The sequence below is a fragment of the Mercenaria mercenaria genome, chromosome 2 (assembly GCF_021730395.1).
Source record: "Mercenaria mercenaria strain notata chromosome 2, MADL_Memer_1, whole genome shotgun sequence".
NCBI lineage: Eukaryota > Metazoa > Mollusca > Bivalvia > Venerida > Veneridae > Mercenaria > Mercenaria mercenaria.
The window spans coordinates 19,935,727-19,953,846 of NC_069362.1; the positions used below are offsets into that span (position 1 = coordinate 19,935,727).

The 18,120-nt window shown below is 35.4% G+C and overlaps 1 protein-coding gene across 1 annotated transcript in view; it reads left to right on the forward strand.

Annotated features, from left to right (window-relative positions):
• Positions 1-8,881, forward strand: part of LOC123562012 (uncharacterized) — a 36,335-nt gene extending 27,454 nt beyond the window's left edge. The window contains exon 9 of the mRNA XM_053524730.1: positions 8,540-8,881. Within this exon, the coding sequence (XP_053380705.1) occupies positions 8,540-8,881 (342 nt within the window). The remainder of the gene's footprint in view (positions 1-8,539) is intronic.
• Positions 8,882-18,120: the final 9,239 nt, after the last annotated feature.

Below are 18,120 nucleotides of genomic sequence, written 5' to 3' on the forward strand. Positions count from 1 at the left end.
TTACGTCGTGCGAGTATACATAATACCGTCATGTTATGACTATATAATTTGCTATGTCTTTAAATAGGTGATGAAAGAATTTTTTTTTTCACATATTGGAGAGTTTGAGATTTCAACCTTCGCCTTCCCCTTCAACGTCTCTTGCGAAGTTAACGTATGAAGTTGAAGTTCGATTAAAATTCCAAGAGATTCAAATTTTAGAATGAACCTTACTTCATTTAATCCGCCTATTCAATTTATCCGTAATTATGATCTTTTTTTTCCGGGCATTTTGATATCAATTGTCCAAAAGGGCACGGCTTTTACAAGAGGTTTTAAAAATGAAAATTTAATAAAAACATTTCAATTAATATAATTATCGCATGGATATTAGTGCGATTGCGATAAAAAGCGAAACAATGTGAACAATGTAAAAACTCGTTGTTGTTGCTCCAAACATTTAGATTTTATATAAAATGATGTCAGTATACAATGTACGATTATAAATCATACATTAGAGGAAATAAAAATGATAATCATATCAACGTATTTTATTGTTGATGGTGTTCTTGAAAGATGATGCAGTTAATATTTTTCAAACAAAAACATGAAACACCAACTATTTCAAATGCATTTGTCGAAATACTTTGAAATTAAGTTAAACATATGCGATAAAGCAAACACAAAAAGGCATGACCATAAAATATAAAGGACAGATTCATCCGTCATGCTGTTGAATAGTAATTCATAGTTTTTCTTAAAGGCTTTTTTTCACTTTGAATTGATACTTAGTACATCGAATTCCTTAAAAGACGCGTTTTACTTGTAGACACCCATAAACAATGTACCTGATGAATGTTTAACCTTTTAAAAGATATGTTGATAACATGAGTCAATATACACAAGTTATGAATACATGAAACAAAAATGTAAGATACTCTCGTAATATCATACGTGTTGGCATCTTGACACTGCATGACTCTGTATAATGCCAAACTCTCAGACATATAATCGTGCCAAGTCACCATGTGTCTAGCGAAACAGTCAAGAAATGTTAGGTGGAGACGGAAATTGTCGCACAAAATAACATGTTGGCATATACATGTAAAGTGTAAGAATCAAAGGGGTGATTGACCCACAATGCCCTTCTGCCAGGCTCTGGGTCCGTGCATGTAAAGAATGGAGTTATCACATACCGCTAACAGGAAACTGATATCATAGATCTGAAATTGTCCGATACTTCAGAAGAATTTTCCGTCTTACTAGTACCATTTTATGTTTATAATTAACTATCGTATAAAGTGTATGACAGAAACGGATTTTTTTTATCTGGAACTGAAAATAAAATTTTCCACAAAATGATAATCGCGCGTAATTATCTATTTTTCAAGTACAATGACAGTCCTGCCATGTGCCTCCATCCAGATTTCAGTCTTTGATGCCGAGTATGGGGACAGAGTAGATGAAAAAAGACTGAAGTTTTGACTTTCGTAATATCACATCTTCGGACGTTCAAAACTTCACTTCTTACGACAAAAAGGCCGGTCTAGTATAATCAATACCGCCTGGGGACACAAATATGCCGTAGAAGTTAAAGTTTGAACAAAATCTCAATGCTTCTCAAAATCAGTTGATAACTTCATACTTCCAGGTTCAATTCAATGTATTTAGTTAAAATTATTAGCCATACAAAACTTCATTATTCTTATACTTATTGATAGTGTTTCGCATCAAATTTAGTCAAATTATACATATGGATAATCAAATAACTTCATAAGCAGAAATCCTGAAACAAAGCTTTTTATTTCACAAAGTAATAAGAGAAGTCTTAGGCTTACTTGATATTACAAGGAAAACTTTAGTAGCAACGTCTGATTTAAAAAAAAATTCACGCATATCGGTGACTTTTTACCCAAAATATATTTGAGAGACGTTGAAGGGGAAGGCGAAGGTTGAAATCTCAAAGTCTCTATTATTAAAGAATTGCGTAATAAAATTTAAAAGGATTTTTCACTCGTTCTCATGTAATACTGGAATTAAACTAACATATCACTCTACAAAACTTTTTTTAATAATTTCAGAATGTGTCATATTTCCTATTTCCTTGCTGTGCGTGTGGACTGCCAGTACCGCACAAGGAAATGTGGAATTTAATGTATTTACGTATGTTTGCACTGAAACTGATAAACCGGTAAGCAGTTTTATTACACAATCTTCGAGTAATGTTTTGATGAACTGAAAATCTACTTGCCATACCTAAAACTAATTAGTATAGATCCAAGGCGATGACAATTTTATTTCCCTTTTCCTTATTTTCCAACAAAACTAATTTTCTTGGGCTATTCTACAGTTCTTCTTCAATATATGATAATGCAAACACTACTTTGGACAGGAAAATGAGTGTTAATCTGCTATAAAATATTACACTTTTTGGAAAAAAAAACTCATTATCAGACTTGTGGCAGTTTAAAATCAGATATGATCTACATGTACTGCTCGCTGCCTCTTTCAGCCTATTTTATTATTTTCATTATTTTATTATTATTATTATTTATGATTTTGAATTGCCGTTTGTCGTGACGCCTGTGGAATGACCGTTCCGCACTTCAATGTTCGGATTTATCAATCAATATTTATTATCAAGTTCTCCATTGTTTACTGCTTATTTCGTAATATCCCCTTCGTTCACAACCACCTTGACCAGTTGGCACTCAAGTCAGGCCATTTTAATTAACTTTTATATTTTACCATCCAGTCTGTTGTGACGCGTGTGGACTGACCGTACCGCACAGCAAACTGGGATAATGTATTGTGATGCCATGTTTTACACATTTTATGCAGAAATCTATCTATCTATCTATCTGTCAAGTGTCAAGTCATATAAAGTTAAAAGGTTTTACATTATTACTCTTTTTTTCAGCATTTCAGTTTCATTTTCATTTGCCGCCAAGTTTCTAACATTTAGATGTGAATTTTCATTTTCGTTTTATAGTAAAAACCCCTAGCGTTTTGTGTTTTTTTTTATTCAACTTTAAAAAGTCTTCCTTATTTGAAATGGCTGAGGGGGTGTCACAAATAAAGCTGCTGAAAGGCGTGTACAGAAATTCATTGAAAGTCGCAAGGGTCAGTCGAAAAAGGAAGTAAACTATGATAATGCCATTTTACTTTCTGACAGTAAAGGGAAGTACCTTCGTAACACCCTTACGACTGTCAATGAATTCGATTACACATCAAGTTTAACATTTTGGAGTCAGGCGGGAAGAAAAACTGAGGAAGGTGTTACTTTTGTTCAGGAAAAGGTCACAAAGCACTGTCCTTTGCTGACAGATAGATCTGTTGTTCTTTTCTGGCATGTAACTTGCCACGTTACAACACTTGTAAGGCTTGGTTGTAATTTACAGCCCACTTTCAGTACATCTTATGATGCTGTAGATTTTTCAAGCCTCACTTTCAGAAATTATTTGGACATTAATAATAATTCCAACTTAAGTTTATGCATCCTGGAAGTTCCACCAATATTCCCGTCTGTTTGGAACAGCAGCAAAGGTGTTTCAACACCCGACACTGTTCACCAATCAGTTAACAGTCAGATACATGACATAAACTTATACATACGCAGCATCAACGAAGAGCTCGGTTATGTGTCCCCGAAGTTTGCATAGGACTGCATGAAATTCCGGGATAGCAGGGGGCAAGCACATAAGCCGTACTTTACAAGCGACATCTTCAATGATGGTGTACACCCCAGTAATTTAACGTCGCAGAAATGGCTATACCAAATTGTTCAATCTGCATCATGAAGCGTGATTTGGTAAATACAGAGAAAATAATAATTGAGCCGCTCCATGAGAAAACTAACATAGTGGCTTTGCGACCAGCATGGATCCATACCAGCCTGCGCATCCGTGCAGTCTGGTCAGGATCCATGCTGCTCGCTTTCAAAGCCTATTGCAATTAGAGAAACCGTAAGCGAACAGCATGGATCCTGACCAGACCGCACGGATGCGCAGGCTGGTCTGGATCCATGCTGGTCGCAAAGCCACTGTGTTGGTTTTCTCATGGCGCGGCTCATATATTAGATCTATTAATATTATTATTAAAGAAATCTAAAATAATCATTGGGAAGCAATGACAACAAAGCAATTTCAGGTCCACTACATTTGGAGAATAGAGCGACTATTCTATTTGCCCCTGGGTCGGCGTTGGCGTAACTTTCTTGTTTAAACTCTTTTCGAGAACCTTTCGTTTTTCTCTGTAACTATTGCTTCTATACTACTGTAACTTCAAATAGAAGTTTTCCAGGGATTGAACAGGGGCTGGGTTCATTATGACCAAGGTCAAGGTCACCAAGGTCTTATCCTTTTGTTATTTAAGGTTAAATGTTTTCTGCAATATCTTTGTTATTGTTGATAAATATTTTACTGTACTTTCACATAAACACTGTCCAGCATGGAAACAAAGTATGTGCAGGAACTGGCCTAAATATATCCAAGGTTAAGGTCACGTAGGCGTTATTCTTGTTATCATGTTATTTTTTCAAAAGCTTCGTTTATATATAGATCTTTGGTTCTTTAAAAGATAAACCTTGACATTAAAAACATTTTTATATAATAATCATCTGCATGTGTGCTTACAATCCCCATCACTCTAATTGTGTCTTTGACAGAATAATGTTCCTTTCATACTAAAAGTGTTTTGGCAATTTCTGCTTTCTAGATATAACTTCAGTACTATATAACATCATGACTTGAAACTTAAAATTTATCATCATAATCATCATCTGCATGTGTGGTAATAATCTCCGTAACTTTGATTTGTATTAATGACTTTCATACTTACATGTTTTGACAAACTTCGTTTTCTGGAAAGAACTTTGGTTCTATATAAGATCATGAGGAAGAATTTACCTCATGACCGATATGGCAGAAAATCGATATCAGGGGAGACAACAGCTATATGGTATTGGTAACGGTTGACCGGCATTGCGATGTCGATATCTATTGCCTACGGGTATCATCACCTGGATGTTTATTTCAATTTCAAGAGGTTTTCCATAAGAAATTAAACAAGCATAATTGACATTCACTTTTAGTTACAAACTATGTAAAAGAAGAGACTTTTCATAAGACATTTAAAAAGTCATTTTTACCAAAACAATACTTAATATGTAGTTTCTTAAATTTTTGTCTTTCAAGTCACAAAATATCAATAAATAAAACAAATAAATTTAGAATTGACATTGTAAAATCATATCGATTTATAATAGTTAATATTGCTCTTTCTTTTCTGTGAGACATATAGTATATGTTATCAAATGTTTCAGACCCCAGGTTAAAATCCTGATAATGACCTTGTTAGATTTTTACAACCACGTCCATTTTTAAGTCACAAAAATACATTATATAAGTTGTGTTTTTTGAAAACGGTCGATTACAATTTATACTATTACATGTGTAGATATTTTTTTGTTACTGTAGAATGGTTCAATATCATACGTATATCAATTAAGTAATTCTTTATATATCGGAAAAGTAAGAAATTAAATGATTCGAAAATTATGGTACATTTGTAGAATAAATAAAATGGAGCTTTGTGTCACCCTTGGTCAAATTAATCATTTTCTCTTTCTTTTAAAATATTGGCAATCAGCGTGGTACAGGTATTTTGCCATTTTCAACGTGACTATAACTACACAAATTTTACCAAACTGTTGCAAAATAATAATTACAAAAAATATACAATGATGCGAGAAATTAAAATGGCATTACAATTATATTCAAAACGCATTTATAGCATTATCAGTGTTGTATATGTCTGTGTTGTTTTAACGCTCCTTATCTAGTGGTAATTGGAGGCCAATAAAATGGATATATACGCGTGATGGATCAACAATTTCTATCAGCTTTCATTCATTAAGATTACAGAATAGAATCATTTTAAATTGAACATGTACAATAAATTATGAAAGTTTCATAATGACAATTTTCATGATATTTTAACTGAAAAAAAAGCACGAAACCAGTTCAAATCTTCACGAAAGTAAAATTATATTTCCACACAAAGAAAACAAAGTGATCGTGATCATTTTTTTTATCTAACTTCATAAAAAGTTTGTTGATGTCATGAAAACATACGTATTGCTGATGCAGTTTAAAGCACTGACTAAAATATTTTTATTATTATCTTGCATTCATGGAAAATTTATCTGTTATCATTATATATCTTTAGTTTTTATTAAAACCGTCATTGTTGCAAAAGTTTCATGAAAGTTAAATGGTGGAAAATCAATTCCGTTTTAAAACCAGATATTTTATTTACTATAAAAAAAAAATACATTCTTGCACATGAAAACCCTCCGGACATAATTTCCGCCTTTAATTTGACCTAGGCGGACTTTGAATCTATTATCTTTTTTATTCGTTTTTATTTGGCATAACTAGAATGGAAATCGCAACGCTCCTCGCGTACTTTTTAACTTTTCCCGATCAAGACAAAGTCTGCAAAAGATGTCTCTGCTTGCATCAAAAAGCTGCTTTACAGACATGGGGCAATGAATGCCATTCTCACTGACCAAGGGAGATAATTCATCAATGAGGTAAAAAAAAATGAGGATTGGTCTGTTATTTTTTTTTTTGCTGGTAATATTGGGTTCCGAGTAGTTTCCAGCCAAACCCAGTAATCTGTTTGCCTGTAACATTTGAACAAACCATTGTAGTAACATGAGATTTCAGAGAAAAAAAGCTAGGTTTTTCTTTTACACTTCATAACATGAATGTAGATGAAAAGTAAGGTAACAGGAAAACAAAAGGCTACTTAACCAGCATTTTAACCACTACATACATGGACACGAATCCGATGAAAATGCTCTGTTAGTACAGACGCTAATTGCTTTGACAGTATCACCATTTAATTTTGGTTTATCTGAAGGGCCTGTTATCGAATAGGTTTTCTGACATGTATCTGTTTTATTGAGGTGATCAGTCTGGTCACCAATTTACAAATGTTTACCTTTTTAGGGCCTCCATTTCTGTGCATACGCATTAAAAGTTGAATTTTCAATCTGAACTAAAACAAGCAATATAAAGTATGCCCATTGATATTGTCATTTTATTTGGAATTCTGTTGTACCTTGTCCTTAGTTTGCAAGTCTATACCTACATTGAAATCAGTTAATGTTTACTGTCTAGACACCATACTAGGACTCACTCGAGTATTTTTAAGATGCATTTCTTTATGCAATACACTTATTTAGGTAAACAAAGACCTTTATGATGAGTGGAGCATTGGCCAGAGAGTAACTGCTGCCTACCACCCACAGACAAATGGTTTAGATGAGAGAACAAACCAGACCTTAAAACGGTATATTTTGTAAATGTTCTGACAATAAGTCAGTATAATTTTTTTTTAATTTTCTTCTTCGATCAATTATCCCATCTCCGTGGTCGAGTGGTTAAGGTTGACTTAAAATCACCGATTAGGGGCGTGTGCTCAGCTACTGACCATGTCTCTTTTTGTGAAAAAGCTGGTATTTTTTTTACAGAGGACGAGAGTCTAGTATCGTGGCGTCATGTGTTCCCGACAGTCAAACAAGAACAGGCATATTTCATAAAAAAATAAGATAAACTCATCTTTCAAATCACCATTTCCTCAAAGTTTTATCCCTTGCTTGTCATCCTGATTAAGTAATTCATTGTTCAAACATTGTTTATATCCAATGACAAGCGAGGGATTTTCAAAAAAGTAACCAACTTATTTCATAACTGAAGAATTTTATCCGCTTAATTATGAAGTGGTTCGAAATTAATGGGTATTCATTGTTCCGCCTACTATAGATTTCCCACATTCAAGGAGGCGGAGCAGTTACCAAAACTAAAAATAAATCAGGGTGCACTTACTTTCTCTTGTTTCATTTGTACATGTAGTTGCTTAAATTGTACTGTTAGATCATTATCATAGTGACCTCCTATTTTTCATTTGGGTCCGCCCCCTATTTTCAGAGTTATGGCCCCTGAAATAGTCAAAAATACACATTTTCACCTTGCTCAAAAAGTATGATATATAAATGGATGAAAACTTGCATAAGTCTTTATCGTGATATAAACTTGCACACCATTTTTGGGCTAGCTCCACCACCTATTTTTAAAGTTATGGCCCCTGAAATAGTAAAAAATGCATAGTTTCACCTAATTATGTGCCTAGCTCAGTATGCATTTGATGTAAATTCATGAAACCTTGCTTGAGTCTTTACCATGATGTGACCTTGCACATTTGGCATTCTGCTTGAGAATCTTAGTGCTTAGCCCTCGATATAAACAAAATAGTGGATTTTTGGTTTGTGATGCTCATAGCTCAAAAAGTGTATGACCTATGATAATGAATCCTTTTCATAAAATGTTTGTTGAGGCTTAACCCCATTAAGACTGCAAGCATTGAATTATTGCCCCTTGTTTGTGACAAATGTACCAGTGGGGGGCACACCCTGTGTCCTACAGACACATTCTACTTATTTTTTATACGACACTGCAACTGAAATAATAATTATGAAATTTTGATAATACAGGAGAACTTCCCATCCTGTCCACCAGAAGAAGAAATAAATCAACATGTAAAAGACAGGGAAGAAAATGGGTCAAAAACAGCTGAAAAGGTAAAAGAGAACACTGACAAGGCAAACGCCAAACTACAAAGGGACTTTAGAAAAGCAAATGAGAGGAAGCAAAATTATGTGGATTTAAAAGTGGGTGATAAAGTGCTTAAATTCAATAGTGCAAGAGCAGGAAGAAAAAGTGAAGGTGATCTAGATGCTAATTATTCAGGGCCGTATACTATAATAGAAGTTATTGGACACCGACTTAAACTCAAAACATGGATGGGAAAATTCTTAAAAGCCTTGTGTCAGTGAACAATGTGAAGTTATTCAAGGAGCAGCCAAGTGCAAGCCAGGACATGCCAGATCCAATGGCTACAGAAAGCCAGCCAACCAGCCAAGAATCAGAGTGCCTTAAATTCATCAACAGCCTTGATACAAACAATAGTATAAAAAAGTGCTTCGAGCTTGCGAAAAACTCAACATGAAAGCTGGAGGTCAACTTGGTAATCTGTCAACATTTACAATGTAACTGCCAACCTGTCCTGTTCTTTCATTTATTAGTGAGGTAAGAAAACAGTAGCAGTTATATTTACAGCATATGATTCTTATGAATATAAAGAATTAGTGTACCTGGCAAAGGGATGTAACCTTTGTTGTCCTTCAGTCAACTTTTAGGTAAAACTATATCCGTTTTTCAGATATTTACTGAATAAAATCTGGAAAGTATATCCCTCGGAAGCACCGAGAACAAGGCAAACAGTGAAAATTGCATGTTCATGAGCAGTAATGGAAAATGCAACACTGCCCACGCCCCCTAGCACCGGCTTAAGCAGTATTCAATCTTCAAATCTACACGAGTTGAAATCAATGACCCCGAAGGACCAGAAAACATGAGAACTACAATTATTGGTCATAGTTATGTTTTGCTGTATCCTTCCTTATTCTAAAATTTGTTTGAAGTCGTGTTAGCTTGTGGACATGAATAGCATGTTTTGCTTGAGATATTAGAGAGTTTGAGATTTCAACCTTCGCCTTCCCCTCCAACGTCTCTTGCGAAGTTGACGTATGAAGTTGAAGTTCGATTAAAATTCCTTGAGATTTCAAACTTTAGAATGAACCTTACTTCTTTTAATTCGCCCATTCAATTTATCCGTAATTATGGACGTTTTTTTCGTGCATTTTGATTTCAATTGTCCGAAAGGGCAGGGCTTTTACAATAGGTTTTCTAAAAACCCTGATATCGATATCTTTTCTATTTTAAATATTAGGAAACGTAAATCCAGGTCTCATGGAATTAAACGAAATGGTAATGTTAAACGCAAATCTAAAGTCAATATATCTGTTGCTGACCTCGATTTAATTCTTTCAAACTCTGGTAGACATTCAATGCTTTCTCGTCTTACATCTTTATCTGTACAGTCTCTTAAAAAGCTAGACGAAGAAGCGGACCAGTATGTTATTCAAACAGATCCGTTTTACACTGTATCATATCTTATTCAAAGTTACACACAACATGTTCTCCGTCCACATATTGACACCCAATCTGACCATGAGAGACATTTTCTTAAAATTTATTTCATGAACAAAGGTATTGACTTCATCGATGTACCTAGTATATTTCGTGATAAACGTGTCATTGATTCTGTGCCTAAATATTTCAGAAACTCCGAAGTTCCCATTATCTGTTATATATATAAAACACCTGTAAGAAATGTTATTTTCAATTACAATAAAATTGTTTCCGACTTAGATGTTCAAACAAATACTCCTTACTGCGAATGTAAAAACTCAAAATTTTGCTATTCAGATGCTGGTCATGTCATCAATTTTGATATTGTTAAGGACAAGCGTATTCGTAATTTATTCTTTAAAGGACCTAAATATAGAATTTCTTCAACTACTGATTTTAATGCTTGTCGTGGTCAGATTGCAGAATCCATCGAAACCTTCTGTGTTAAATGGTGTCGTCGTGAGAACGCTGATCCCAATGCATTAACATTGTTGATTCTCGAATAAAATTTTATCAAACTAATGAACACCTACTTCCACCAAAACCCAAGTTTACTTTAAGACATTTGAAAAAGGAAATCCAAGAATTTCATTCTAAGTATGTCTTAGTTCCAGCAGACAAGGCGGCAAACAATATTATCATCATTTGACGCCTACATTATATTAATGTTTTACAAAACGAACTAAATAGGACTAATACTTATACATTGAGTCCTTCTGTTGAAAATAAGTTGATTACTGATCACATCACTGAAGTTTCTAATTTTAAAGTTCGTATAGACGATCACCAAATTAAACTACCGACCATGTATTGGATTCCTAAATTGCATAAACAGCCATTTAAAGCTCGCTTCATCGCTTATTCAAGCTCTTGTACAACTACAAATATTTCAAAACTATTAACATCATGTCTAACTGCTGTGAAAGCCCACGTGGAAAGATACTGCGATAAAGTATACGAGAACTCTGGTAAACACTTATTTTGATCGATTAAAAATTCTGGTGAAATCCTAGATAAGTTGAAAATTAATAATTACAAGGTATCTACAGTCAGTACATACGATTTTTCTACTTTGTATACCACTTTACCACATAACTTAATAAATGACAAATTAACTGCCCTAATTCAAAAGACTTTTGCCAGAGAGAATGCTACATTTATTGCTTGCAATTTTGATAAAGCTTTTTTTACTAACAATATTATTAAACATTATACAATGTGGACCTGTGACAAAGTTTGTAAAGCCCTTTCCTTTTTATTGAACAACATTTACATCAGGTTTGGGAATGCAGTTTTTAGACAAGTTGTTGGTATTCCCATGGGAACAAATTGTGCACCCCTTGTCGCAGATTTGTTTTTATATTGTTATGAAAGAGACTTTATGTTGAGCCTCTCTCCAGATACGCAGGCAGATATTATAACGGCATTTAATAATACATCACGCTATCTAGATGATATTCTTAATATGGATAATCCGTTTTTTGGTCAATTGGTGGGTACTATTTATCCTAGGGAGCTTCAGTTAATTAAAACTAACAATTCGGATACTGATGCTTCATTTGTAGATATACATCTCTCTATTAATGACAATTTTATACATACCAAAATTTATGACAAGAGGGATGATTTTAATTTTAGTATTGTAAATTTTCCCCATTTTGATGGGGATGTACCCCAGGCTACATCTTATGGGGTATATATTTCTCAATTAATTCGGTTTGCCAAAGCGTGTAGTCATGTCAAGCATTTCAATGAACGTAATCAATATATTACAGGTAAACTTCTTCAGCAAGGCTACCGTTATTACAAATTGCATAATGTTTTGCTAAATTTTATTATCGCAATTCTGATTTAGTTTTAAAATTCAATAGTAATTTAAAGACACTTCTGCGAGAAGGTATTTCTAAACCCGTTTTTTATGGGGATGTGGTTTACAAACTTCGTAAGATCTTGGGTCACGGTAATTTTCCAAATGTATTTGGAAAGATTATCAAACGTTTTATTAAAAGAGGTTACGACCCAACTGTTTAGAGACATACCGCATGTTTAGTGTTCAACCCGTTTACAGTTGGACACTACGCTTCCCTCTGTGATTGCGTCTGATGGAAGAGGGGGAGGACTCTATGATAAGCAGTTTTTAAATCCTACCAGGACTGAACTGTTTTGATATTTGTCTTCTGGCCTGTTTCGTCGGGCCCTTAAGGGTGTTTCTCTTGTTGCTCTGTCTTCTGGAAAGGCATTGAGTACATACGTTTTTGGTTCTTAAGGTTTGTTTTTTTATATATTTATACACGAGCATTTTTGTGTTTTACATGCCATGCCTTTTTGTTTCCATTACGTGTGTAAGAGATTCACCTGGAGCGGATTACTTTTATTTACACTGTCCTATGTCTTTGGAACATGGTGGGGGTAAGAGTGAGGTTAGGTGCACCATAAACCGGTTTAAGCTCCCCAGTGGTGTTTTGCCACTGACCGTTCCAAGGCGGTGCCCCACTGTGTTCCTTTGTTTGTTCGTTTCGTCTTATGTGTTGGCTTTGTGTGCGTGTGTGTTGTTCGTTTTGTCCTTATGTGTTGGCTTTGGGTGTGTGTGTGTGGTGCACGCGTCTGCGTGCTGGGGGTTTCGTTTTGAGGAGGCTACGTTTATGGTGCGTGGCATTCCCTGTTTGATATTTTTCTTTGTTTTTTAAGCGGTATTCAATCTTCAAATGTAAATGAGTTGAAATCAATGATCCCGATGAGCAGTAATGGAAAATGCAACACTGCCCACGCCCCCTAGCACCGGCTAAAGCAGTATTGAATCTTCAAATCTAAATGAATTCCACAAAGGCGATGTCACAATCTTTGAAATAAATCCCAATGCTTTTGCTCCCGCAATGTACAAGTTGCTCAATACAATCAAAACAAACTGCTTTCAATCATTTGTGTTTTGTTTTTTGTTTTGGGTTTAACGCCGTTTTTCAACAGTATTTCAGTTATGTAACGGCGGACAGTTAACCTAACCAGTTTTCCTGGATTCTGTACCAGTACAAACCTGTTCTCCGCAAGTATCTGCCAACTTCCCCACATGAATGATCAGAGGTGGAGGACTAATGTCGTTTATCTAATAGTCACGGAGAACATACGCACCGCCCGAGGATCGAACTCGCGACCCCGCGATCCGTAGACCAACGCTCTTACCTACTGAGCTAAGCGGGCGGGTCAATCATTTGTGGTTCCACGAATATTGTTCAAAAGTCTTCTCGGCGATATATGACCATTTTATGTCGATTCGCCGTAAAACCCAACTCACCCACTCACTTCTGTTATAATACATTGCCTGGCCTATTAGAAAAACCATATTGAACCTGTTTTGTTTGAACCTTCTGTGATAATACACTGCCTGTCCTATTAGAAAAATCATATTGAACCTGTTGTGTTTGAACCTTCTGTGATAATACACTGCCTGTCCTATTAGAAAAACCATATTGAACCTGTTGTGTTTGAACCATGGAATAAAGTTCCTTTCACCCTTTTTCCAGAGCAGATTCGTACGATTCTTTTCGTCTTCCCTCATTGCAAAAGTATTACTGCTTGTTCTCAAAAGCGTCAAACAGCCACTCTCAGCTTTAGGTGTGTGTGCGTGTGTGTGTGTGTGTGTGTGTGTGTGTATGTGTGTGTGGTGCGCGCGTCTGCGTGCTGGGGGTTTCGCTTTGGGGAGGCTGCGTTTTTGGTGCGTCGCATTCCCTGTTTGATATTTTTCTTTGCTTTTTATGGTATCTTTCCAATTCTGGCTTCACTGCAGATCCTATCTAAAGCAGATAGGAATTTATCAAAAAAATCTAACATTTCATATTTTACTTACATCTTTTGCAATATTATTGTTTGCAGCTGATATTTTAACACATACGTATATACATTTTTACATGGATGATTTTAGATATGCTTTACATTTTTACATGGATGATATTAGATATAGTTCTTTTCAAATTCTTTCACTGCTGCCTTGGTTACATCTGCTATGTCAACTAATTAGTTTAAAACACAAAGTTTTTTCATCCTACCACACAGTTTTTCTTCTTCAGTAAGTGTACCAGAGCTATCGATTGTATCTGGAAAGATGCTGTTCCTGTTATATATATACTGCTTTAAAACATTGAAATGTTTTTCCGTGCTTACCCTGTATGACATTGTGGAAGGATGCTGTTCATGTACTTGCAATAAAACATTAAAATGTTTTTCCGTGCTTGCCCTGTATGACATTGTGTTTCTTATGTTAGTCAATAGTTTGTACCCTACACCTAACCTGTTTTCAGCCTGTAAATGATTGTAGTGATCCGATATGCCTGATAGTATGGACCAGAGTGTGTCGAGGGTGCATGACCTACTTTTGTCCACCATTTCTCTAAGTCCAAGTAAGTATGAATTCTCAGAATCATCGGTAAGTTTGTAGGATTCATATGTGTGACCGTACTTCGGCGACACATCTGTGTAAAGGGTAGTGTCCTTTGATTTCTTTAGAAGTTTTCCTACCTGCTTTTGGCTAATGAAAACTTTCCTCCCTATCCACAAAGTTGTCACCAGTTTGACGTGTAGGTAGACTGGTAGACTTATATCATTCGTCCTCCACCTCTGATAATTCATGTGGGGAAGTTGGCAGTTCCTTGCGGAGAATAGGTTTGTACTGGTACAGAATCCAGGAACAATGGTTAGGTTCTGCAGCCGTTACATGACCGAAATACTGTTGAAAAACGGCGTTAAAAAATAAAATCTGTAAAAAGATCCTTTGGAAGCAAAGAATGCAATCAAGAAGAATAATCAGACTCAGTTTGATTGAGTCTGTTCATGAGAGATAATGAAATGTGAAACACCCCTCACGCCCCCTAGCACCGGCTTAAGCGGAACTCCATTACACATACGTTGAATGAACTCCATGATCCCAAAGGATCAGGAAATATAACAACACTGAAAACAAACAAACAAACATCAACTTACATTTAGATTTGAAAATTGAATACCGCTTAAGCCGGGGCGTGGGCAGTGTTGCATTTTCCATTACTGCTCATGAACAGACTCAAACCGATTGAAATACTGTTGAAAAACGGCGTTAAACCCAAAACAAACAAACAATCAAACCTGTCTGCAATTTTTACTGTTTGCATTGTTCTCGATGTTTCCGAGGGATCTACTTTCCAGATGATATCATATCACTGTTATCATTAGCCATATTATCTTGCACATCACTGTTATCAACATTAACCACTGCACGTCGACCGATCACTTTAGCTTCAGTACTATCGGCAACGTCACCGTCACTAACTATACTTTTTCAGCCACTACCATTATATCTGCCACTATTAATTTTTTTATTGCAACTGATTTTACTCCCAATTTCAAGTTTTTGCAAATCAAAATTCTTGATTGTTGCATGTTTAACTGTTGTTATCTAAATTTGATTCGCTTTCTGATAATAAATGTTTCGCTGATAAATTTCTTCACAAGTATTCCAATCCTGCTCATAAAATTATTTTTAACCAAAGTTCTCCGATTCATATGAGAAAAAACCAAAACAAATCAAACCGTATGGATTTCGCATAAAATCTTCTATGAAATCAATGAAACTGACTTTGAATCCGATGGTATTAAAGAAAATATAATTCCAAATGCATCACCTTGGACCCTTCATGCCCCTACGGTCCTTTTCGATTTGAAAACTGCCATTAGAAAGTCTTAAACAAACCCTGAAATATTCTAGTCTAAATATCATGAAATCATGTCAACTTACAAGGACTATTTTGCAATTTACACAGATGGTTCAAAGGTTGCCTGTGCTGCTGTCAGTCTCCTTCATCAGTCAAATTACGTTTGCCAAATAATTCAACAATATTTTCAGCCGAAGCCAATGCTATTGAATCAGCTCTAAATTTTATATGAAAAAATGGTGAAGAAAAATTTATTGTCTTTTCCGACTCTCCTCCTGTTTTACAGTCAATTCATAACCGAAATATGGAAAATCCATTATTTCAAAATATTCTTCTCAGGGTTCATGAATTATCTTTAAAAAGTCTATCTTATTTTGTTTGATTCCCGTCATGTTGGTATTCATGTGACTATCAATTTATTAAAAATGAATATAAAAAGTAATGGTTACTTTACATTTGGGAACACCCTGCAGTTATATTTTTTGTTTAAAAGTACTGTTCCATCCCTTGCATCAACACAATAGTCACAGAAAATGTGTATAATTAATATCTACATATGCTGGCCAAATATGGTTTTGATGCACGGGTGGGAACAATGTTGTATAAAGCAAAACACTTTTCATATCTATTTAACAGGGTACGTAATCCTATTTAGAACAAAATTCACTGTTTTATGAAACAAATATTGAAAATTTGAATTTAAGAAATAATCTCAAATATATATTTTGATGGCATATTTAATTAAACACTTATTTCTTAGTAGTTTATTTTTCACTCTTGGAGTAGGCAAATTCACATAGAAAGTGTCCGAAGTCCTTTGTTGTTGGATTTAACAATTTATGTTAAATAACTAGCGTAAATACTTACTTGAAATGTTTTGGCAGTATAAAACAGACATTGCAACCAAAATTTTACAAGATGATCATTTTATATTTATATAGATATGCCCTAGAAGGAACTTTTGCTATGCTTTAACTTATCACAATCTAATTTGAAATTACCACATACCGATTTTAGAATAGAGAAAAGTGGAAACTTAGAAAAACACAAAGACAAATATCAAACAGGGAACGCCACGTACCAAAATCGCAGCCTCCCAAAAACGAAACCTACACGCAGACGTGCACACCACAAACACACACACACAAAGCCAACACACGAGGATAAAACGAACAAACAAAGGAACACACACACATATACACAAAGCCTACACAAGGCCTAATTTAAAAAAATACATTTTTTTCTAAATGGTAATCGTCATGGAACAATGTTACGCCGCTCATTATGGAATTACACGCTAGTGTAGCATTGCAGGTTCTATGTGCACCGTCGTATGAACACATCTGCGGATATCTCTAAATTGTTTTTTGTACTTTTAGCATAAATGTCGAGTTCTGCTCAACCCGAGGCTACAGGACGTGGACGGTAGCATGCATTTTAACTACCGTCCATGAACAGGCTCAATCAAACCGAGCCTGCAACATTTTCGTTTTTGTTGTGTTGAGCGACCTTTGGAGTTTCCACTTTTTCTATTTATTATCACAGCAGTGTTGTTTGTGCCGTAAAAATTCTCCCCGTACATTCAATCAAGGCTGTTATATTTCGATCTTCTCAGATCGTTCAGCACGACTTTTATGTCGTGTTACTGGTACTGTTTAGTTTCTCAGCATGAACATTTCGGCCTGGGTGGTTCCAATACTCCCGCTTTCATGGCTTTGGGTATTGTTTAACCTCCCCTTGGATATGGTGCCTGCTTTTTAATTTTGTCTTTTGGCAGTTCCTGTGATATGCAGGCTCCATAACCTCAGATCCCCTTTCTAAATTCCAGTTTGTTTAGTTCTGCTCATTGTTTTCTCGTTTAGGGCAAACCCATTATTTTAAGGTATAGGTCCATGTTTCGGAGAAAAAAGTTCGAACGTCATCAAATCATAGAAAGAAAGCATTGTTTTACATGAAACTTTAACAGCGTATAAAACATTTAAATTATTCTACAAAGCCATTGTCAATTTACTGAAATATGTATTGAATCCCGGTAAGGGACTGCATGAAGGGGCCACACTTCCGGACAGTTCAGCGCCTTTAAAAACTCACCATTTTTAAAAGCTGTTATAGCGAAAATACCCTTCGCTATGTTGGATGAACACTCCAATTAGAGGCAGGAGATGCTCCTGACTCTAATGGCAGAATAACAATGCAAATTGCAGCCTACTTACCAAGGATTAGCCTGGATTTTCACTGCGAGTAACAGATAGTAACAGAAACAATGGCGTCCAGAATCAAGAGGCCGTGCAGCCCTTCGTCCTCCACTCTCATTGGCTGCGACAGTCACATGATGCCCGATTCGGCTATCTGATTGGCTGAAT